At 40.6% G+C, this 23,702-nt stretch overlaps 4 protein-coding genes across 4 annotated transcripts; 2 read left to right on the top strand and 2 right to left on the bottom strand.

The window, feature by feature from the left end:
- Positions 1–19: 19 nt before the first annotated feature.
- LOC108143091 (probable rRNA-processing protein EBP2 homolog) lies at positions 20–1,248 on the bottom strand. The gene is made up of 3 exons (XM_017267308.2): positions 1,085–1,248; positions 940–1,023; positions 20–883 (listed from the first exon to the last, which is right to left on the bottom strand). Exons 1-3 carry the CDS (start codon positions 1,148–1,150, stop codon positions 110–112), a joined length of 924 nt encoding a protein of 307 aa, XP_017122797.1. The 5' UTR covers positions 1,151–1,248; the 3' UTR covers positions 20–109.
- Positions 1,249–1,557: 309 nt separating this feature from the next.
- On the top strand, positions 1,558–4,001 carry LOC108143111 (protein zwilch). The gene is made up of 4 exons (XM_017267335.2): positions 1,558–2,708; positions 2,810–3,314; positions 3,373–3,627; positions 3,690–4,001. Exons 1-4 carry the CDS (start codon positions 1,602–1,604, stop codon positions 3,755–3,757), a joined length of 1,935 nt encoding a protein of 644 aa, XP_017122824.1. The 5' UTR covers positions 1,558–1,601; the 3' UTR covers positions 3,758–4,001.
- Positions 4,002–4,479: 478 nt separating this feature from the next.
- On the top strand, positions 4,480–12,159 carry LOC108143113 (chaoptin). The gene is made up of 15 exons (XM_017267337.2): positions 4,480–4,703; positions 5,439–5,675; positions 5,890–6,603; positions 6,845–7,020; positions 7,606–7,740; positions 7,828–8,056; positions 8,121–8,730; positions 8,911–9,041; positions 9,093–9,349; positions 9,407–9,548; positions 9,613–9,971; positions 10,032–10,455; positions 10,668–10,909; positions 11,349–11,535; positions 11,598–12,159. The coding sequence occupies exons 1-15, from the start codon at positions 4,701–4,703 to the stop codon at positions 11,697–11,699; spliced, it is 3,948 nt and encodes a 1,315-aa protein (XP_017122826.1). The 5' UTR covers positions 4,480–4,700; the 3' UTR covers positions 11,700–12,159.
- A 333-nt stretch (positions 12,160–12,492) lies between these two features.
- Positions 12,493–23,177, bottom strand: LOC108142890 (probable 2-oxoglutarate dehydrogenase E1 component DHKTD1 homolog, mitochondrial). The gene is made up of 12 exons (XM_041709023.1): positions 22,967–23,177; positions 19,418–19,535; positions 19,121–19,298; positions 18,443–18,662; positions 17,474–17,635; positions 17,057–17,130; positions 16,202–16,972; positions 15,061–15,478; positions 14,673–14,996; positions 13,685–13,873; positions 13,095–13,180; positions 12,493–13,000 (listed from the first exon to the last, which is right to left on the bottom strand). The coding sequence occupies exons 1-12, from the start codon at positions 23,091–23,093 to the stop codon at positions 12,896–12,898; spliced, it is 2,772 nt and encodes a 923-aa protein (XP_041564957.1). The 5' UTR covers positions 23,094–23,177; the 3' UTR covers positions 12,493–12,895.
- Positions 23,178–23,702: the final 525 nt, after the last annotated feature.

Below are 23,702 nucleotides of genomic sequence, written 5' to 3'. Positions count from 1 at the left end.
CAAAGTGAAACCACCTTGGTGCACATAATATTGAATGTATTTATGGTTCTAAAAAATCTATACAGGTTTGGGGGCATTTTAAAACTAAAGTTTGGTCACCTAATGATAATTACTTTTTGCCCTTGGCCTTGATTCGCCGCGACTTGCCCATTCGTTTGTTAACCGACGCGCCGGCCTTGACGCCCCTTTGCCGACGCGAGGACTTTTCGCCATCCAATCCGGCGGAGGAGGACTTGGTGTTCCGCTTCAGTCCCTTCTTCTTGCCGCCGAAGCCAAACTTTTTGTTGCGCTTCTTGCGGTTCTCGGCGGACTGCTTCTGCTTGGACTCCAGTGCCTTGGCGTCCTCCAGGAAATCGAGGTTCTTCAGCTTGCCCTTGCGGAACTTCTTGAGCTTGTCCAGCATGTCCTTCTTCTCGGCCTCGCGCTGCACCTTTGTCTGCTTGGCCAGCATCTTGCCCATTTTGCGCTGCTCGCGGATCTGCTTGATGCGCTCGGATTTGGCCTGTCCCTGCTGTTTGGCCATCAAGTTGGCGCGCACCTTCTGCATATGCTCGTCGGACTTGGCCATTTCCGCGAAATAGTCATCCGGACGACGCGTCTTAATGCCCAGCTCGTGCAGGCGGGGAATGGCCTCCAAAACGGCACTCTGCGCCTGGCGATGGAAGAGCATCTCCCGCTTGAAATCGTTCAGCACGGGATCCTCCTCCGGTCGAATGTAGGGCAGCTTGGCGTTGCCCTTAAAGAGGTTGGCCCGCTTCTGCTCGTGCTTCTCCAGCTGGACAGCCAGTTCGGGGGCCAAGGGAGCCAGTGTGTTGATCATGTCCAGGCGCTCCAGCCACGGCAGTTGCAGCTTGATAGCCTCTGTTTTGGCCAGCAGTTTGGTCTAGTAAATATGTTGTTTAGTGTTTTGGAGAAATTATATCCTTGATCATTACTTACCACATCATTTACTCTATCTCTTTGTCCATTAAACTCCACATTTAGACCTGGTTTCAGGTCGCCTCGCTCAAATGCCGCTTGCAGCTGCATGATAAATTGTGATTTTGAGTTTAAAGTAGATGTTTTAGCCAAGATTACCACTTACCTCAGCATCTGAATTATCTCCGGAATCGTAGCCTGAGGCACTGTCCTCCATTTCAAAGTCTGACATGCTTAACAAGCTAAATTAAATGTGGTCTGCGGCCCAAAAAAAACAAAAAAACAATTTCAACACGTGCGGGGGATAGAGATGGACTGTTAGGTAAAAATGAACTGTTAGCTGGACGGCGTTGCCAGATTTTGAAACGGCTTTCTCCAAAATATATTACCATCCATGATTTTCACACACTCGTTAAATTTAAAAAATATTCTTAGGAAATGTGCAATATACTGACAAGAAATATTATGAGCACAAAAAACAGTAATATTTCCCCCTAAATGTAAAGGGGAAACCCTGACAGCACTGTAGCTAGAGATGGACGGTTTATGGTATGCACCATTCTTTTTGGTATATATCGTAGCACATTTGTTATATGTTGGTTAAAAGTTTGGCCGCTGCACGGTCACACTGTACTGGCTTGGCTTTTGAAACGCGCCGCTTGCATCTTTTGATTTTTTGAAAAATGTTGCCTTCTGCTAATTTGGCCAACGTTTACGCGGAATTAATGCGCCGGTGCGGCGAGTCCTACACGATCACCTACGGAGCACCACCCACATATTTGGTCAGTGCTGTGGGATCCGCAGAGGCCGGCAAGAAGGTGGTGCTGGTCTTCAAGGAGGATCGCAGCGGAGCAGCGGCTAGAATCCGGACCACGCCCACTAAGGCGGCGCCTGGGAAGACAGATTCAGCTGATCTCGATCTCACGGGGAGTCCTCTTAAGGACGATTGCCTGGTGGATGCCATAGCAGATCTGTCCATCGATCTACAGCTGGAGCACTCCAATTCTTGGAAACTGGAAGAGGAATACCATCGTGGAATACCCGTGGATAAGGCGAGGGCCATTATATGCTCTGAATTCCTGCAAATGTGCGAGGGACTCGGCTCCGTGTGGTTCCTATGCGATGGCTCGGATTCCGGGCAAACACAGCTGCTCCAATACGAGTTCAACCCCAGCCACTTCTCCAGGGGAATACTGAGCTACCAAGGAGTGCTGCCTTCCTATATGGTAAACTCTCAGTCCTTGGTCCGCCAACATGGTAAAGCACCCCAAGACACAGTGATCGAAAACAGCTACCAGGTGGGTCCACACATGAGACTGCGCTGCTCCTGGTCCTCCAACGCTGCTCTTCCATCGCTGGCAAATCTGAACGATTGCGAAGTGGCTCTAAATCACACATTTCGGGTGGGCGAATGCAGTCCCTTGACCCAGGACTTTATGAACCAGCTACGCATCTTGCTCTTTATTCGCGAGGACATAGTCTCCTATCACAAGGATGTCAAGCGGGGCATCGCCAGGGATCCCATCTACCGTTGTGGCAGTGGCATTGACATGGAGGAGCTAAGGGAGTCCATCAACCAAACCATGACAGATGTCTCTGGGTTCGTAAATTGCTACGGCATTGGCAACGTCGAGTTAGACCTCGAGGATGTGGTGCAAAGGGCCAAGGTGCGGCGGCTCACCGATCTCACCGACAAACTGTGGGAGCTCCTCAAGTGCTGCGACTCCTACAAGGACCTCAAAATGGCCTTCAATATGCTCTTTCAGTGCGCCGCTCGCTGTAATATAGTAGTAAGTATATTTATATTGGGACTATCGTCAAAGTTAATCGGTAGTCTCAATAGCTGATTTCTTGTACATACAGTACAATACAATACAATATATCATTACAGAACACTCCAACCAACAAAAATCGCCTGGCCAAGCTTATCACCGAGCTGGCCAATCGACGTTTGGCTATGCCCTGCTTAAGTGGCGCCGAGCCCTTGGAACTCCTGCTGGAGATTGGCCTGGAGAAGCTGTACAAGGACTACGAGTTCATCTACACGGAGAGCAAGATGTGCAGCACCAACCTGCTGAAGGAGGACTGCATCGAGGCAGCGAATGACGGTGGCTCACCGCAGAATCTGCCCCAGCTGCGAAAATCCCTGCACAATGCGGTCAGGGGGGATCCGATGCCAGGAGCAGCAGGAATGCGAAAGACGTTGCTACACCACAACGGGGCCAACGTCAAGTCTGGGAACGCGGGGAAATATGCCGGCGATGACGATGATGCAGGCTTCAAAAACAGCCATTTCGACGAGCACGAGAGCACGGAGCGGGTTTCCAAGTTGTTTCAAATCCACTGCACTCTGGAGCACCTGCTGATGATGCACATCCACTTGAATTTGTCTAATGGTGGGCTGCCTTTTGGCTTATATGTTTACATTTAACCTATACTTAATTTGCATTTCAGTTTACAACGATGTCTGCTCTGAGCTGCTAAAGAAACCGCCCAAATTAGTGGAGGCAATTGATGATCAGCTGATCGATGTGATGGACATCCGCCTATCCGCACACCATGTAAGAGATCACTTGGATGGCAAGGATCCCTACTCACGACACATTACCATGCGTTCGCATAACAAGTTCCGTGAGCTGAAAACCGCCTTCTACTTCAATTCGGAAAACATTTGTCCTCCTAACTTGGCTCAATGTTTCCAGTGCGATGGTGTGTTGGCATTTCTCATTTTAATATCTTAAAAAGCATGAATAAAACAATTGTATTTGCAGAAAAGGAGATGGTCAAAGAGCGCACGTATCATGCCTGGCTGTACCGCAAGATTCGTTCACTTAAGTGAGCAGGCAGGCCTGTATAGAGATATTAAATTTTAAATGTTTAAGCACATTTAAACTTATCGAATGTACTCAGTTTTGTAACCAATTTCGTTTAGAACTTTAAATATTTTAAAAGGAAGGCCTTGATTGCCCCTAAACTGCCAATATTTTGAGTTAACTGCAATTTGTTAAATTATTCGAAAACATGCTATTATATTTAATATTTAATTAAATTCTGGGCGTTGGCTCTAATTCTTATCTACTAAACTTTAAACTGTTTTACTTGATAAATTCATAGTCTTTTTGTTACCCAATTTCATTTAATGGTTTGAGCTTGTTGTACACGCTTTTCAACGCGTTTTCACGAAACCCCCAAAATAGCCAGCCGTGCACTCAAAAAACCATGTTAAACGAATTCTTACAAGTTTTAAGCCGACCCAGAGGCTGCTGACGAGCATTGGAAATCTTGAAAACCTGGCCGAAATCCGCTTCCGCCCTGCTCGCACTTTTATCGCCGTATTTTTGCTACCCATATTCTAAACAAAGGCCAGAATGTGCAAACATTTTGCCAGTTGTTTTGTCGCAAAGTAATGCTGAAAATGAGGCGAGAAGAGCGTGTGCAAAATGGTAAAGAAGGCGCCATTGCAATCCAATTAGCCGGCTGCGCCAGTTGGCCAATACTTGAATACTTGGCCCGTTGCAGATTGATTTGCATTTTGTCAGACGTGCGTGGAACGCGCAGCGGTTCGGACGTGTTTTTTCCAGTACTGCTCCTCTAAAAACAGACGCAAATTCAAACGAGGGTTTTTACGCGAGTGTCCTGGACAGGAATTTTACTAGATAGACACTTGGAGCTGAAAATCAAGAGTTTCGGGAAAATTGATTTTGTGCATCTGTAGCAGTTAAATTTAATTAAGTTCATTAAAACGCCAATTACCGCGAGTGCCTAATCCAATTAACAACAAAATGGTGTGTATTAGTCAACGAAGTGGTCTGATATCCTGCAAAATCAAGAATTAAGATAGCTATTTAAATGGCAACAAGGACATTCGATAATCTGTGAGAGTAGCCCTTGAAGTGCACAACTCTTGCGGCCCAATGGAAACCATAGCCGGTCTTAAATCCTGTGAAACAAAGATACCCCTTTGGTCTAGTCACCCCTGAACTTATTCCCACAATCTTTTCCAGACATGGCAGTTAATCTCTTGCAAAAGAACTCGTTGTGGGCGTTCTTTACTCTCTTCGAGAAATCAGAAATTCTTGACAGACTTGGGAAGCCAATACTTAACTGCAAAGTTTCGTGTCCTGAAGTTTCGATTATCTTAATAAGGATTTATCTAATCCATATGGACTATAATTTTCGAAATTTAAATGATTATTTCTTACTTTGGAATTTATTTTAATTTTATTTAATTTAAACTTCAAAATGATGAATACGAAACGGCTTAGATTTGATTGTAATTATTGTAACTGGATATTAAAATAAAATCCTTACCTCATCGGAAATGTTTTGCTTCGCTATGTCGCTATCAAAATTAATGTAAAGTTCACTGTTTTATTTTAAGGCGATGAAATCACAAAAAAAAACATACAGCTTATCTTAGAGATCCTTAAGCTGTTCCAATGTTTAATAGCTAATGCCTTGAAATGTTAGTGAAAACTGTTACGCCAGCTGAGTTCTATATATATTTTTTCTATCTGTAGGGCCTAGAATTCTTCTTTAAGTTCGGCTATGCCTTCTTGACAATAACCCTCATGATCATGATATGGATGTCGCTGGCCCGTGCCTCGATGTTTGCCCGTGAAATGGAGGAGACACACTACCCGCCCTGCACCTACAACGTGATGTGCACTTGCTCGAAGTCCTCCACAGATTTGGGGATAGTGCATTGCAAGAACGTTCCGTTTCCGGCACTGCCTCGCATGGTTAACCAATCCAAGGTGAGTCCATCAACACTTAAATCAGTTAAAGCTGTCTGTAAGTATGAAACAATATGTTATCAGTACTTTTACCCAGCTTTATAAGTGATTTTAAAACCTTATTTATAAATTGAAAAAACATTTAATTAAACTAAAAACTAAAACCAGGTAGAACTTAATTTTTAAAAACATAAAATAAATTTTGACTATTCCATGCTCCTATTTCTATGTTCAGGTTTTCATGCTGCACATGGAGAACACTGGTCTGCGGGAGATTGAGCCGTACTTTCTGCAGTCCACTGGCATGTACCGGCTGAAGGTATCGGGCAACCATCTCACCGAGATCCCGGACGACGCCTTTACCGGACTGGAGCGATCGCTGTGGGAGCTGATCCTGCCGCAGAACGACCTGGTCGAGATCCCCTCCAAGTCGCTGAGGCACCTGCAGAAGCTGCGCCACTTGGACCTGGGCTACAACCACATTACGCACATCCAGCATGACTCGTTCCGCGGACTGGAGGACTCGCTGCAGACACTGATCCTGCGCGAGAACTGCATCTCGCAGCTGCAGTCGCACAGCTTCACCGGCCTCCTGATCCTGGAGACCCTCGATTTGAGTGGCAACAACCTCTTCGAGATTGACCCGAATGTGTTCGTCGATGGCATGCCCCGACTGACTCGCCTTTTGCTCACGGACAACATCCTCTCGGAGATCCCCTACGATGCCTTGGGTCCGCTGAAGAGTCTGCGCACCTTGGACATCTCCCACAATGTGATCTGGTCGCTCAGTGGCAACGAAACCTACGAAATCAAGGCCAGCACCAAGCTGAATCTGGACAATCTGCACTTGGAGTACAACCACATCGAGGTGCTGCCTCCAAATTCATTCAAATACTTCGATACCGTCAATCGCACCTTCTTCGATGGTAATCCCATACACACACTGAGGGTAGGTGTCCTGATCGTAATTCAAGCAATACTTATTGGGACCATCGATTGATTTAATACGTGATGTGACTTCTTACGCCTCGGGTTTTCGTAATGAAGTCAGTTCTCATCACCAGCTCGATGCACTTAAGCAACCATCTTCTGTACATCTTTACAAGCAATCGATGATCACAATATATTGTGTAAACATATTTAAAACATATTTTCATTGTCTTTCTTATTTGTTGCCCTTTAATTTTCAGGAGGACGCCTTTAAGCCAGCTCGGATAAGGGAGATCTACATGCGGTATTGCGGTCTGACGAACATTTCACCGGTGGCCTTTGATAGCCTGGTCAACAGCCTGCAGATCCTGGACTTGTCAGGCAACAATCTCACCAAGCTGCATCACAAGCTCTTCAACAATTTCGATGTCTTGAGGTGAGTCGAGTGCTTTCACTTCACTTCGTGTTTTCTACCCCTGTTCCACATCGCACATGGGGGGAACTAATCGGATTGCCGGCAGCCTCTAGGGCTTCTCCAGTTCCTAAGTTCTATGCGGGCTAAGTGGGTGACCCTATTTAAAAGAATTCGAGAAAGGGGGAAAAGCCGCGCAACCAGGCATTCATGCAAAACAGACTACACTGGGGGAAAAGCTTGAAAGTAAACTTGGTTTGGTTTCTTTATAGGAAGTTTATAGGGGTTTCATTTAATTAATTTGCATTTTAAATTTAAAAATTGGGTCTTATTGGTAATCGTTTAGATTTGTTGAATAAACTTAGCTTTTTGAAGAAAATTTAAGTTAGGAAGTGATCGGAATTTGATTTGTATTGTGGTACGATTAAAAAAGTAAAAACCATTTTTTGTAATCGAAATTCGGTGTTTAAAGAATCCGACTTTAGTCATTAAATTATGATTTTTTAAGCTATAATTAATTTTATTTAAAGGTCCCTGGTTTTTATTAGTTAGTTTTTAGTTACGCCAATTATGTAAACTAATATTTTTGTACTTCCATTTTAATTACAGGGTCATAAGCATGCGGGACAACAAGATCAAGATCCAGAAACCCACGGAAACCTTCAATGCCGTGCACTATACCCTTCTGAAACTGGACCTCAGTGGGGATCGGAATGACCCCACCAATCTGCAGACGCTGCGCAAGTAAGTGACCCCAGTGCACTCAGAAAAATATCCTGCTCCCCACACACCCTTCACCCCAGAACCATTCTTGTATTTATTTACGTAAAGTATGACCAGAATGCGGAACATGCGATCGCTGGCGATATCGCGGCTGGGCTCCTCCTCCGTGGGACCCGAGGACTTCAAGGACTTTGGTGTCGAGCTGGAGGATCTGCAGATCACGCGGGCCAGTCTCTCCGGCATTCAATCGCATGCCTTCAAGCATGTGCGAGGACTCAAGAGGCTGGACTTTAGCGAGAATGGTATATCCAACATTGAGAATGATGCCTTTCATGAGGTATTTCAGGAATTTGTTTTATACTTTTGCTTGCATTATTAATAATATTTAATTTTTTGTTTAGATTGGCCACTCTCTGATCTCGCTGAAGATGTCCCACGGTTATTCGGGCAGTGCCTTGCCAGCCGAGCCCCTCAGACATCTGACTTCCCTGCAGGAGCTGGACTTCAGCAACAATCACATCAGCAGCATGAGTGATACCAGTTTCCATTTCCTCAAGAACCTGAGACTTCTCGAACTTCATGACAATCGAATCGAACAGGTCCTGAAGGGCACTTTCCAGGGGGATATCCACTCGAAGCTGGAGGAGATATCATTGCGCTTCAACCATCTGACCTCCGTTTCCCAGCACACCTTCTTCGATTTGGAAGCTCTGCGAAAACTGCAACTGGATGACAATAAGATCGACAAGATCGAGCGAAGAGCCTTCATGAATCTCGATGAACTGGAGTATCTGAGCTTGAGGGGCAACAAGATGAACAACCTGGCGGACGAGTCCTTCCAGAACCTGCCGAAATTGGAAATCCTGGACATGGCCTTCAATCAGTTGCCCAACTTTAACTTTGATTACTTCGATCAAGTGGGAACGCTGTCCAATCTGAATGTGAATGTCAGCCACAATCAAATCAGACAACTGATGTATAATTCCTCGTGGAGCGGTCGAAATGAACATGGTAAGGAGTCGCCATTACCATTTTATTACTTTTGGAAATAGCAAACCAAAATAGTATGGAATCATTTTTTATACATTTGTGAAGCATATACTATAAGCTATATTGAAGCAAATAGAATAAAACTATAAATTGATGTGGTTTTGTTTGTTAAATCACTATCCCTCTACTATTATTTTTCAGGCACAATGTACCACTCGAACATCAAGATATTGGATCTTTCCCACAACAATATATCCATTATTCATCCCGGATACTTCCGACCTGCTGAGATTTCACTGACACACTTGCATCTGGGTTACAATTCGTTAATGGTGGGAATTTCAAAAAACGTATCTCAGGTTTTATAATGTTTGTCTTTTTAGAACACAACTCGTGATGTTTTTGGAAACATGCCCCATTTGCAATGGCTGGATCTAAGCTACAATTGGATCCATGAGCTGGACTTTGATGCTTTTAAGAACACTAGACAGCTGCAATTGGTCTATTTTGGTCACAACTATCTGAGTGATATTCCGCAGGATATATTCAAACCTGTTCAGGGTTTGCGCATCGTTGACTTTTCGCACAATCATCTGAGGGGCCTGCCCGACAATCTTTTCTATAACGGAGGAATGGAAAAGTGAGTTTGGAGTAATCTAGTTTTAACAAAAAATAAATGTTTTTATGACTCTTAAAGATTGGATGTTTCGCACAACATGATGTTGAAAATCCCCTCCTCATCGTTGTCCAGTTTGGCTGCTCTGACGCTCTGTGAATTGCACTTGTCCAACAACTTTATCTCAACCATTCACAGCATGGATTTGTCCAACAAGTTCAGAGTAAGTCCCTCCAATTATTAATTTTCTATTAGTTTTAAATACATATATAATATATTTCCTACAGTCACTTCGCTACTTGGACATATCTTACAATTACTTGTTAAGGATCGATGATGCCGTGTTTGCCACCATGCCCAAACTGGCTGTTTTGGATCTCTCCCACAATCGGGACCTCAAAGTGATGGACAAGTCTTTTATGGGTCTGGAAAACTCGCTGATCAAACTGGGTCTGGAAAATGTTTCATTGAGTACTGTGCCCGAGATTCGGCTGAAGTATTTGCGTGAATTCCGCTTGGGTTACAACGAACTGCCATCGATTCCACAGGAATTGGCACACAACATGAGTAATTTGAGGATGTTGGATCTGTCCAACAACGATCTGACCAACGTTCCATTGATGACCCAATCTCTGCCGCACCTAAGGTAGGTACACTGAAATTTTTAATTAATTGTAACTAATTTTTAAAAATTTTTTTATAACAGACGACTGATGCTCTCTGGCAATCCCATAACCTCGCTGAATAACAACAGTTTCGATGGCGTGAACGAGGATCTTGAAATGCTGGATATATCCAACTTCCGGCTGCACTATTTCGAGTATGGCTGCCTGGATTCGTTGCCCCACCTGCGATCCCTGAAGCTCACTGCCTATTCGCACCTGGAGCACTTCAACATTCCCCATTTGCTCCGGCATCACTATAATATCCGTCAGCTGTGGATCGAAGCCCCGCAGCCTTTCACCAGGATCGTGAAGAAGGGATCCGGACCCACCCAGGAGATGCAGACCCTCCAGCTCGGCAATCCCACCGATTTACAGCGCGAGATGGAGGGCCATCTGCCTTCCAAGCTGACCAACATTACCTTCAGTGGCCCACAATTCAGTAATCTGAACGAACGTATCCTAAGGGTGAGTAGTATTTTTCAAAAATTTGTTTTGTTTCTTATTCATTTTAATGCTAACTAGTTACTAAGAGCATTAACAAATATGACCTTTGTCTCGTTTATGATAACAATATTATTTAATTTTAAGAAGAACAACAATTTTAAATTTTCAGAAGATGAGCCGTGTTCTTAATTTCTTTAAAATAAAAGATAAATCTTTATTTTATTATATTTCAGGGCATGCGCTCTCCATATTTGTACATGCAATTGTTTAATACCTCTATGCAAGCATTACCTCCGAACTTTTTTAAATATATGGGTCGGGTACGGAACATTTCTCTGGACATTCGCTATAATAATCGCAACCTGAAGAAAATTCCCAACCCAAATACGGGAGCTGTTCCATATCTGCCAAACAGTGTGTTCCTTACCGATTTGAAGATGTCACACACGGATCTTAACTGTGATTGCGATTTGGGGTAAGCCTAAAAGGAATTAGTAAGACATATCTTGAATAAATTTGGAAATTTAGGAAAAAATGATTTCTTACAAATAAAGTCAGAAAACTTAAGTTATAAAGGGGTGCTATTAAAATCACTTAAAAAGGAGTCTAAAAATATGCAATACATTTTTAATTCTGAAATTTTATGAGTTTATTACGAAAGATATCGTTTCTATTTTGTATTCCATAATTTTAGAGTGGTTCCATAATTTTTTAGTGATTTCTGCAATACAGAAGTTTCAATGTATATTTAATTCTATACATATATTAACATAGAATTCTGAAGCTTTCGTTGCATACTTTAAAACACCATTATTTTAAACCCCTAGAGATTTTTGTTGCACCCTCATATGTAATATATTTTGTTGCTATTTATTACTTATAAGTTAATATTTTAATTTTATTTATTTTCCTAGGTGGGTGGAATTCTGGCAGCGCAAGAGGCGCCAGTACATTTGCTCGTCGCAAACCTGGACCGACACTGTCTTCCGCACATTTATGAATTCACCTTGCCAGGTGTATGGACGGCATAACTGCGACGATCATGACGATGATCTAAGGGAGACACGTTGTGAAAACAAAGGAGGCCAACAGCTAATGGAGGTCGGCATATATTTAAATGTATACCAATAGAATGTAATTCAATAGACACAACTTCATTGTAGGCTCTCAAATTCGATCTGGAGTGCGGCTGGGATAATGCGAATTGCCGGGAGGCCGCCTTTGTGGTGGTGACGGTGTGTGTGGCCATGGTCTTCTGGATGTGACTTCTGCACTTTGCATATAAGACGTCCACCGACTTTTATAACATTCTAGAACAAGTCTACGGCAGGCAGGTCATATAAGACTTGAGTCCTGCCGTCTAGAGTTTAAGCGTGATGATGAGACTTTGACCAATTCGACTCCTTTCTGCAGTTAGTTGTTTCTCTTCCGAAAACCTTCTCTCGATCCGCTGGTCCTTGGAAACGCCTTATATGTAGTAATCCTCACCAAAAACACACTCCATCCTTCAGCTCAACTCACTTCTATCTCCATGTATGTATATTTTTGTAGGCCTTAGTTTAGACCATATCTTATCAACTTATCTAGTAACCTCGCCTGACCTAACCCCCAAATATTTTTTATAATTTCTTTTATAAGTTAGGTCACTGCGCTGCTTAAACAATTCTAAAATGAAAGTCTGTATAATGTTTCATAAACATATAATAAATATTTACGGTAGGTTAAGTTCGCATTACCGTCTCCTTCTTTATTTGGTCTTTACCTGGACCTTGCATTTGGGGCATTATGATTTTTACGAGTCCGCGAGCAAAAGTACTTGTGTTCACAATTGGAGGACCAGGCTGGTTCACTAACAAACAATTAAAAACTTTTCGCTTAAAGTTTTCCCCTCTTCGAACTGCTTTTCCATACGATAAATTATCGTGTAAAGCGGGGAGCTTCCTTTTTTTATTTTTGTTTGTTTTTATGGCTCTTTTAAGGGCATTTCGCATTTTTGTCGAGCATTTTTCAGTACACAAAGAAAAGCATTAGAGAATATTCAATATATACAAAAACAAATTTTGCCAAACTATCAGACTGATTTATTTACCTATATGTAAATAATCAAACAAATTGTTTTAAAATATTTGCAAAGATTAAATAATAATGTTTGATAAGTCGCAAATTATTGTCGTATCAACCAGTTTTCTTATAAAGCTTTACAAGGTCTTAAACTATTTGTTTTCTGTCCTTAAATAAACTTTGTATTGGAACTTGTTTATTTTTTTAAAACAATTAAATAATTCTGTACCATTTTAATTTCTCTCAAAGTATAAATTCAAAATATTGGAAATTAAGGGTATACTTAATTTCTCTTCGCATTTGAAAGTCTTGTTTTCTTGCTTTTTACACATATATTTTTGGCAGTTTTATTGAGGTAAAGTGCTTTGTGATATATGGAAGGCTGAGAGGCGGCGGCGCACTAAAGTTCAAAAGGGGCAGCAACAATCTCATCAACTTCCCGTTTATGCACTTTTCCGATTCCGGTGGCGGGAGTGGGTGCCTCGCAGCGACCGCAGTAGTGGAGCTGAGGAAAATCGGGGAAAGGCGGAAAAGCGGTAGGGTGGTGAAAAGTGTCTAGAGCATTTTCAAAGGCCGCCTATGGCTGGCAGACTTTTTACCTGTTGGCCAATTAAATTTTCAAAACGTGGCCGCACAAAAGTCCAAGCGCCCATATTACGATGCTCTTCCTGGCTCCAAACGAAAGCTGCACGGAGAAAAATTATTGTTATTAAATATGGCTTGAAAATTTTGTATATTCAATTTCATATTTTATATTTTTGTAATTATTCAGTTTTGTGAATAACGTGTCATAGTTTTCTACTGAGTAACTATTTCTATATAGAAAGACCTCAAAAAAGTTAATACAGCAGGGTAGAAATAAGTAAAATCATCTAGGAATAAAGTGTGTTTACGTAGACAGAAAATAAGTGCTCATACATTTTGTTTGTATTAAATAATAAACTGAAAACTTTTTGATAATATTAAGAAATACTAAAAACCAAAAACTAGTTTTAATAAGAAAGCCTTAAAATATATATTTCTCTATATAATATATTAAAATTAACAAAAAAATTTAGACAAAAAAAATTTAATATTTTTTTTTTATTGTTATACTTTTAAATTAAGTTTTATGTGTAAAAGTAAGCGATAGACATTTCAGTACTGGCCAACTTTGTGGGCAAAGTTTACTGGCGGAAAGTGAACTTACATTGCACGTTGCCATATTGGGCCAACTGGGCCCGAAGCTCCTGGATAGGGAAAGGACAAAGGGACTCCAGGCGCACGATGGCCGTGTCATAGGCTTGCCGTTTCTCCCGCTCCTCCGTCAGATTGTAGTAGTGCTTGCCACTGCACAGGATGACCTTGCGCACCTGCTCCGGCTTCGCGGTGGTGTCACCTATCGGTGGTTGGGCGTAATTTAATGAAGAAAGCATAAATAAAGTGGGTTCATAAAAACAATGCAGTCGAGTTTTAAGACAACCAGGATACTTCATTTACTTGTTCGTGCTTAAAAAGTGTGACAAAATAGCTGGAGTTTAAGGTAAACTGAACCTTAATAAATATACACGCCTAAAAACCTATACTAATTTTATCTCTTTATGCTGACGATGGGACATTAACGGAATTATTCGTTAAAAAACGATAAGGTGAAGGTGATTGCAAAGACTTTATTAATGTTTTTTTTTAATTGTTAAAATAACTAACACGTATGCACTTCTTAAAACAGGTAGTAGTTTTAATGACTTAGTTTAACTGAAGCTATAAAAACGAAAAGTATTATAATTGCCGTAAGCATAAAACGGAATGTGCTATAACTCCATTTTAAGTTGTACCATAAGTTTTTTAAGGCACGCAAAAAAAAATGTGAAATCATTAAAATAAAATTAAATGCTTGGCAGATTTCAAAAAGCCCTTAATTAACTAAGACTTCATTTTAAATGTATTATTATTTTAAAAAGCAGGGGTAAGAAACGAATCACAAAGATTACCCCTAGTTCTGTGGGTTAAAGCTTTATATGGCTCAGTTTACTCAGACGTAGATAAAAATAACAATTATTCTTAATACAGAATTTGTGAGATATATACAATATATTTTTGCGGTGACAGAAAATAGGTTTCTTGGACCCTAAAAATCATGTTTAACATAACCAAAGCAAACCCGATGCTCATGAAGATAAACCGAGTCCATAACTCACCCAGGACATTGTGGAAGAGCGTGCCCGGCTGGAAGTCCTCGTGCGAGGATGTGGCGGCAGGAAGGCGGAGCAGTGTTTTGGGGGCCACCACCACCAGTGGCTTGCGGAAGTTCCTGGCCAGCTGGCGACGCAGGACGTGATAGTATTGGGCGGGGGTGGTGGGGTTGACAATGTGCACGTTGACGGAATCGCCATCGGCGGATGTTTCCTTCGAGTCACAGAGCTGCAGGAAACGCTCGATGCGACAGGAACTGTGCTCCGATGCAGCACCATCGTATCCGTGCGGTAGAAGCATCACCAAGGCATTCGACTCCATCCATTTGGCTGAGTAAGATTACCTTTAACTTTAGCATAATGAAAGCCAATCAATCTCAACACTCTCACTTACTCTCTCCCGAAACAATAAAGGTATCGATGATAATCTGTGCTCCATTGGCGAAGTCTCCGAACTGCGCCTCCCAAATAATCAGATTGTTGGGATTGTCAATGGCCATGCCGTACTCGAATCCCAGGACCGCCTCCTCCGACAAAATGCTGTGAGCAAGCTCCAGTTTGCCGCCGTTTCCGCCCTCCATGCTGTTCAATGGAATGAACATCTCATTGTTCTGCTGATCCACCAACATGGCATGCCGATGCGAGAAGGTTCCCCTGCCCACGTCCTCGCCACTGATCCTCACATTGTGGCCCTGGTACATCAGGCTGCCGATGGCCAAGGCCTCCGCCGTGGACCAGTCGATCTTAACTCCGTTCTCCAGCTTCTTCCGGCGAGCGTTGACATGCGTTTTCAGCAGGTGAGGATGTATGTTCTAGAATTAAGGAAACATTTTTTCAAAATTATAAACTAGAGGTACAGGTTTTTATTCCTTTTTAGTTTTATACTATAATTTCTTTGGTATTTTTGGAACTCTTCTTTTCAAAAGCGTTTCCTGTTATTTGAATAATGAATTTATAACGACATGGGTTGACATGGGTTTTTAGCAGGTGAGGAAAATAGTCTTTAAGAATTATGAACTAAAAATATATTTATACAAATTTCAAGGATATTAATATTGATATTATATTGATTTGTAAGCGATACAGTATTTCGCTTAAAATTAACTTTCAAAAATATGACAAGATTGAAATGTGTGCTTGTTGGTTGAACAACAAAACTTAAAAATGGTTTTATGGTAAAAAACGGCCTTTGAACAGTAACTGGTATTATTGGGCAAATTATTTCTAACACACTATCATAGTAACCGGACCATATATATATGTTGCTTTTATGAGGAAAAGTTCACACTATCTTGGTAAGACTATATTCAAATCAATTAAAATGTTTGCAAGGGATTGTTCATTTCAATTTGCTGTTTTTGAAATCCTGTTATTTAAGGTGTTTTTAAACACGAAACTTCTTATATAGATGAAGAATTTTTGATTTCTCTGGTTGTCAAATATGAAATAGTTATATATAGTTAAATAAGTTATCAATATGGTTCTTAGAGTTTCACGATGACAATTGATAAGTTATCAAAAACATTCCAACTTACAAAATCTTCTGGGACCGTGACGCTCTGCTGGCCAATGTAATGCAGCAGTGAGTAATCCAAGCCAGTGTCCCAATAGGTTAGCTCCTTGGATGGAGCCAACTGCAGGTCCTTCCACTGCTTTTCAAAGTACGCTGGTGGCGGCTGGTAACTAGGTGCCAGGGCCAACTCCTCACCCAGATACTTCATGTACTCATCCCTCATTTCCTTGGCCCTGGACTCGGGGAGAACCTGCTCCTGGGCCAATTGCTGGGCATACAAGTCCGGTACCGACTGCCGCTGATGGACAATCTTGTAGACCAACGGATTGGTGAAGGTGGGGTCATCCAACTCGTTGTGGCCCCACCTCCGGAAGCAATTTAGATCGATGAAGATGTCCTTGCGGAACTCCCTCTGATATCTGAAGGCCAGGTTGGTGATCCTGGCCAGGGCTTCGGGGTCATCACCATTCACATGGAACACCGGGGCCTGTATGGACTTGGCCAGATCGGAGGTGTAGGCGGTGGACCGTCCTCGATCGCCGGGCGTGGTGAAGCCCACCTGATTGTTGACAATCAAGTGCAGACTGCCGCCAACCTCAAAGTGCGGCACATAGGCCATATTTAGGCACTCCTGGTTAATTCCCTGGCCGGCGAATGCCGCATCGCCATGGAGGATTACATTTAGCACGTGTTGGCCAAAGGGCTGGCTCTGGCCACTACCAGTGCTAAAGGCTCCCTCACCTCGAGTTTGCTGTTTGGAACGTGTTTTGCCCATGGCCACAGGATTGGCAGCCTAAAAAAAGGAAGAAAAGCGGGGACTCAGAGAATGATAAAATCGGGAATCAAATTTCAAAGTTTGACGTGTGTTTCGGCTTACCTCCAAATGCGAGGGGTTGCGCACCATGCTGAAGTTCAGCTTCTTGCCCAGTATTTCCAGCTGCTCGGAAACATCTGTGTGCGATTCGGTTTGGGTTTGATTAAATTAAGCATACGCCATGTGTGCTGAGGCTAGCAAGTCTACTTTACAAAGGATGGCGTGTAATGAATTCAAATTGCATTTCGACTACGAATTACCTAGTGCTCATGTATAAATAAATTAAATACTTTATTAATTCTAATCCCATTTTTATCTAAGAAATTTAGGATTAGGTAATTTTCTCGATTTTGAAAACGAATATATTAAATTTACTCAAAATGGCACCAGATAAAACATTTTGAGAGGATCCAACGTACTCCCGCATTCCCTCTAATGCCCAAAAGAACCCAGCAATTTCTCCTGCAAAGTTTCACTTACGGAAATGACTTATGACGTCGGACATGGCCTCGACGTCTTCCGTGAATTCGGATGCGCCGCTGAGTTTGCGGAAAACTTTCGCCGGCCGCATGTTGAGCAGCGCCGCCTGCAGCGGAGTCCTTCCTCGATGGGGCATCGCCAGGACCACGTGCTCGATGTTCACTGTCATTCCATTGTACAATTTTTTTTTATCATCGTCGTCGTTTCCGTTGTTTTTGGGGTTGCATGCGAGAGACGGAAAAGTTTTGGGAAAAACAGATTAGGGTTAAGTAAGCGTGCCGTGATATGTGAGCCCTAAGAATGGGAATTTAGGTTTAGGGTGGCTGGCAATTATTCAGGTGGGTTGCGTATATTTTCGGTGGACTGACGACTGTCAGGAGACAAAGTTTGGCGCCTTGAAATGGGTGCGCGATTTCGCCCTAATCGTGTTTGAGAGGCGAGGAACTCACACAGTTGGTTAAATCTTATCATCCACGCTCTTGGAAATATTTGGAATTAAGATTTGTCTTGAAAATATTGGCTGTACTTGAGGGGTAACCCGCAGTTGCAACATGAACCAATTTACAATTTTCGAAAATTTGTATATCGAAATCTACTAAACTACTTTAATCGATAGATGTTTTTATCTAAAATAACATAAATTAAATACATTTAAGTTAAATTTTCATTTAAAAATAATTACCAATTATTATTGGACAATTAAACAAGTTTTCCAAATTTCAGAAAGATAGGCTCAGTAGTTTTTAGGTTATTCATCTTAAATTATCTTTTCTTCTATGATCACATGTTTGTCAATTTTGTCTGGATCGACCTAATGTTAAAACTGTTGTAAAATTTTAAAGTAACCTGCTCCTACAAAATCCTTTTAATTTATTTTCAATAATTTTAATTACGTAGGCACTCAAATTTTTCAAGCCGAGTGTGAATTAAGACAGCAACATTTTGAAGGACTCTTGCCGGCAAACTAACCTTGGACGCTGTCACGGAGCAGCTGCCAGAAGAAGGCAAGCATGGACTCTGCCCCCTCGCCTCCGTATCTTTTCACTGTGGGAAATTTGATTGCCATGAAATTGTCCCAGGCCTGCGACTTAATTAACAGCTCGGCGATTTCGCAACGCTCGCTGTTTTCCAGCTGCTGCTGGTCCAACGACTCAAAGTTCTTGGCCAGCCATTCACGCTCCTCGATGTCCTGCGAAAATAAGGTAGCGGGATCAGTACACAATATTTATGGGGAGGGAAATACATACGGAAAAAAATTTGTTAATAAGAATATATATTATATAATTTAAGAATATATACCAAACATCAGAAACTTTTTAATCAGAAACTTTTTTTATTTATTTATACATGTTTTTATATTGATCACATTTGTTTAACTTTTATTTGAGTAATCTAACAAACCAAACAGCTCAATTTTTATTGTTAAGGATATTTTTATATTGATAAGATAAACTGTAATGTCGATTTTCTGTTGGAATAATACAAAAATGCTGGACCTACATATCAAAAGTTATTTGTTATGTTTATTTCAAAGTTAGTTTTAAAATTGCTGAGTTCTTTTAAGCAAGTATATAATGTATGATTTTGTTCTTAATTAGAAAAATATGTTGTTTTTAGTAGTGCTTTTATGGTGACCTGCCCACTTACCTCGACATAGGAGAACTCGGCGCTGGCCGAGCTGCCGCAGTAAATGTCCTTGAGCAGCTGCTCCAGCTGGGCGACATTCTGGGCCACCTGCGGACCACTTAAGAGGCCAGCGATGCGCACCGTCTCCTGTGTCTGCAGTCCATAAAATGCGGGACTTAATTCCTGCAGCTCCTTCTGGCTGTCCAGCAGGCACGAAAATTCACAGGACAAATAATACAGGACGATGGGTGCCGGGAGAAGGGAGAATAAAATATGACATTTGCCAGGGCGCTGGAATGGGAATGGGAGCGCTCATACCTCGTCCTGATGCTGATGGGATTTACGGATGCCAATTTGTGTCCGTGCTGGCGAAAAGCCTCCACAAAACGATAGACGTTGGCCTGAGAATTTCTCGAAGCCCGCACATCCTCGGCCACTGGAAAACACATGCGTAAACAATATAAATTTCGCCCCACGTTATAAATTATTTAAAAAAGGATTCACGTGCAACTCCCACACATTGTGCGGCCTTTTGAATTTATTGGCCTTTTACTTTTATGATATTTATTCTTTGCTTTTTACGCTCCGCTTCATTTTGATGAACTAGCCGCCAGGTATGTGTGCTTACGTATGATATTTGGCCCGCAAATATTTGAAATTTGACATCAAGTCGAATGGAAATGGAAATCGCAAAAGCATAAAACAGGAAATTCCCAACGGCAAAATTTGTTCAGATAATACGTAGTCTGATAATAAATATATATATACTAATATAATTGACTTATGGGAAGCTCCTTAAAAATTAACCTCAATAATATTTTTAAATCGAGTGCAATCAATAATGACTGATCAGTTTTATATATTTATTTGAATTCTCTGCTTACATAATTTTCAACTAAAAGAAGTAATACTAAATTTTAATTGTTTCGTAAATCTTTGATATATATTTAAATAATGTAATCCGTACGTTTAGATGACAGAAGAAATAAGTTTAAATTTACGAAGGCACAAAAATAGATAGGTCTATTCTATCAGCAAAAGAGTATTTAATGTTTGTTCTTCACCAAAAATGTACACATTCGGGTTACAAATGAGAAATAACGATGGTTATTTTTATTGGCTTTTTTCGGACATTTTATTCTCTGGTTGAGCCATTGACAACTCGTAGGCTGCTTAGGTGTTTACGTGCTAAAGTGTTATCCTGCTTACAGGATTTATATGCGATGACTCATATCACTCGATTACAGGGCACCCTGAGAAGTTCGTGGCACAGGAAACGGGTCATCGGCAGCTGGCATTTGCCAGTTGGACCCGCATAAAACCGAGTTTTCTTCAAAAATTTATGCATTTCCTCGACAGAGTTTTCGGTGATAAATCAGTTTAATGTTAAAGAGCATGGCGTCCCTGGACAGGATAACAGGGCGTATGATGAATTGTATTTGCGGCGACAACATTTCAACTTGCGCGTGTAAATATTATTGGAGCACAGCGGCCCGTCCTTTGCCAAAGGATAATGGTTGGCCTGACAGAGATGCAACCGAAGGACGAAGAACAAACAAGGCGGAATGGTTGGCGGAAATCCCCTACCAATGCGAATCAGAGGATTTTAATCGTGCCTACATTGAGAAAAATAAAATGGAAAATATCTCACAAGATAATTGATCATAAATCATTCAAATGATCTGATCGCTGGTGCTTAATTAGATGTAATAAAAGTAATTGATTACAAAAGAACAATTTTTTAGTTAATTTGAAAACTGACAAACATTGCTTATAAGAAACCAAATTTTAGTAAAAATAAAAGGAAAATATTGTATTGCAGTTTAACGATGAACTTAAACACAAACTTTATGTTTGACAACTTCGAAAAACTAAAATTAATGAAGTATGTTTGATTTTAAATATTTCTTCTTATTTTAGGATGTGTTTTAGGATGTGCTTTCAATTATTTTGGCGCCGTGCAGCTTTTCAAGGAGTTGACTTCGATCATAAATAATGCAGTTACTAAAAGTATTATTTCTTTTTAAAATAAAACTAAAAAACTTTGGCAGAGTAAAAAAACATTTCTTCGCAAATTTGGGAACTGACCAGTTATGTTGTAAATATAAATATATATATTGGTAAAAAAAACACTTTTAACCCAAAATGTAAGCTTTGTTTGGTGTTAAAAGCCTTGTTCTGCTAACTTTTGGATATTCATATTATTCACTCGTTTTTATAAACATTTTCAAATATATATTTTGGCCAGTGCAGCTTCTCGAGCTGATGTCATATGGTCAAGCGTTGAAGGTTTTCTGTGCTGGCTAGTCAAAGGCTCTCGGCAGACAACTGACTACCAACTACCCACTAAGGACGAAAGGACGACTGCCGACTGGTGTCTGCTGGCTATGGTGTCGATAAGCCCCAATTGTGTACGAAACGGATGCAGGACAAGCACAAAAGAGCTCCCGTTTTGGGGTCTTTGTTTGCCCGGCTTTGAAGTCTAGCCGGGCTCTGAGCCGGCTCCCTGTTGTGCGTTTTCGGGATACAGATAGTAGTATACAGTAGTATCTCTGCTCTGGACACACTGGCCTCTCTTCGTCTAATTAGTGCAGTTCATGGGGGGTTGTGCCACAATCTCTTAGTTCTAAATATAAAAGCCGAGCCACTGGCTACATCATATATTTTTTTTGTTTATCAGATTTCAGGGTGAAAACATGTGATAAGCTGCAAACCTGAAGATTAGCTTTGGTAGCTAACAGGAAAGAGGGTAACTTTAAAGCCATAAAAATATTCCACTTGCCAGCAGGAGCTGTATTCTGTCTTATGCTCCTAAGATAGGCATAAATAATAAGTGAAATTGTATGAATTGGAAAAATAGAATGTTTAACACTAGAAAACATTCATTCTTAAACAAGAAAAATTTGATCTAAACTTTGTTATAATACATTGACATAAATATTGATTTATATAAATAATCTTTAATGAATATTGATAATTTTATTATTATTATTAATAATATAAATACCATATTATAAAGGGGAGTGGTTTTAAAAAGTTAATATCATTGTAGATTTTATGTTTTTGTCTTAAAAAATTATCTAAGCAATCTGCAAATTTTAAATCTGACTTTCATATTTGTTATGAAAAATAAACTTAAATATCCAAGAATATACCCTTCTGTTACAGGGTATTCCAATGATGAAAAGGGTAAATTTAAAGCCATAAAAATATTCCACTTGCCAGCAGGAGCTGTATTCTGTCTTATGCTCCTAAGATAGGCATAAATAATAAGTGAAATTGTATGAATTGGAAAAATAGAATGTTTAACACCAGAAAACATTCATTCTTAAACAAGAAAAATTTGATCTAAACTTTGTTATAATACATTGACATAAATATTGATTTATATAAATAATCTTTAATGAATATTGATAATTTTATTATTATTATTAATAATATAAATATCATATTATAAAGGGGAGTGGTTTTAAGAAGTTAATATCATTGTAGATTTTATCTTAAAATTTTAAATCTGACTTTCATAATATGTTACGAAAAATATACTTAAATATCCAAATGTGTATCCCGAATATACCCTTCTGTTACAGGGTATTCCAATGATGAAAATATCTTCTTCAAACAGGTTGCCTCGAACATGTTCGAATTGCAGCTTGCCGGGCGAAAACCCTACACACTTTTACACACACTGACACTGCAAAGAAAACTCCCATGATTTTCCTACTTTTTTTGTTTGCGTACATTTCCACTGCTCATTTATTTGTTTGATCCCAAAACACTCTTATCGATGCGATGGTTATCTCGACGGATGAGGTTTTTATTGAAGTCTTGGCAACAGTTTTATACATTTTCTGGTTCACTTCGTACCTTGAAATTCGCGCTGGGCAATCGGCTTATAGCCCCAAACGCCCTTTTTGCTGTGATAGCTTCGTGATGTCAGTGGGCGTGGCAGTTTCGCGATTTTCGCTTCCGAGTACGCAAAATAACGCAGCATGCTGGATGGATTAAAAACTAGGCGTATCTACCGGATCACCTGATAAATGAGAACACAACGGATTCGGCGGTCTTTTCTCGTCGCCGTTTGACCCACTACTAAAGACTATTTCATATTGTTTGGAGTCCGTTTTAATTTTGATGTATATATATAAGCACTGATAAGCAGCGAAAGAGTACTAAAGCACTAACAAAAATAGTCTCTTTATTGTGGAATACTTTTGGGTTGATCATATATATATGTTGTTATATGCTGTTAACTAACATTGTACTCTGTTAAATGTATACCTATATAAACTAACAGAATTGTTATACACATGAATGATTAAACTCTGTTCAATATATCTATATATAACAAATTAAATTGTTATACACATGTCTTAAATGGTAACGACACTAAAACATGGCACTTGGTGCTGGAATTTCAAAATTGTTTCTTATCTCTCCACTAATGCAATAGGTTTGCTGGCCAACTAATTGATGGCTTCTGTGAGCGGTAAAACAAGGTGAATTTTATCCATTAAATGAGTCAGAAAATGGAAAGGTTTTAACTCATTTTCGTTGACCACAATAGAACATTCCATTTATTAAATGTTCATTTCAAAGCATA

Source organism: Drosophila elegans, unplaced genomic scaffold (genome assembly GCF_018152505.1).
Source record: "Drosophila elegans isolate 14027-0461.03 unplaced genomic scaffold, ASM1815250v1 contig_468, whole genome shotgun sequence".
NCBI classification, from domain to species: Eukaryota; Metazoa; Arthropoda; class Insecta; order Diptera; family Drosophilidae; genus Drosophila; species Drosophila elegans.
Note: the sequence above shows the minus strand (reverse complement) of the source record. Positions and strands in the feature narration are given on the sequence as shown.

Bases quoted from the DNA above. Each gene is read 5' to 3' on its own strand.
- LOC108143111 (XM_017267335.2), top strand. From the start codon at position 1,602: ATGTTGCCTTCTGCTAATTTGGCCAACGTTTACGCGGAATTAATGCGC. The intron at 3,315-3,372 runs GTGGGCTGCCTT...TTTGCATTTCAG, and splicing joins CCACTTGAATTTGTCTAATG to TTTACAACGATGTCTGCTCT. The intron at 3,628-3,689 runs GTGTGTTGGCAT...TTGTATTTGCAG, and splicing joins TCAATGTTTCCAGTGCGATG to AAAAGGAGATGGTCAAAGAG.
- LOC108143113 (XM_017267337.2), top strand. The intron at 5,676-5,889 runs GTGAGTCCATCA...TTCTATGTTCAG, and splicing joins GCATGGTTAACCAATCCAAG to GTTTTCATGCTGCACATGGA. The intron at 10,910-11,348 runs GTAAGCCTAAAA...TTATTTTCCTAG, and splicing joins AACTGTGATTGCGATTTGGG to GTGGGTGGAATTCTGGCAGC.
- LOC108142890 (XM_041709023.1), bottom strand. From the start codon at position 23,093: ATGCTGCGTTATTTTGCGTACTCGGAAGCGAAAATCGCGAAACTGCCA. The intron at 19,299-19,417 runs GTATGAGCGCTC...CCTGCTGGACAG, and splicing joins CCCATCAGCATCAGGACGAG to CCAGAAGGAGCTGCAGGAAT. The intron at 18,663-19,120 runs GTAAGTGGGCAG...TTATTTTCGCAG, and splicing joins CCGAGTTCTCCTATGTCGAG to GACATCGAGGAGCGTGAATG.
- LOC108143091 (XM_017267308.2), bottom strand. From the start codon at position 1,150: ATGTCAGACTTTGAAATGGAGGACAGTGCCTCAGGCTACGATTCCGGA. The intron at 1,024-1,084 runs GTAAGTGGTAAT...TTTATCATGCAG, and splicing joins GAGATAATTCAGATGCTGAG to CTGCAAGCGGCATTTGAGCG. The intron at 884-939 runs GTAAGTAATGAT...CATATTTACTAG, and splicing joins GAGATAGAGTAAATGATGTG to ACCAAACTGCTGGCCAAAAC.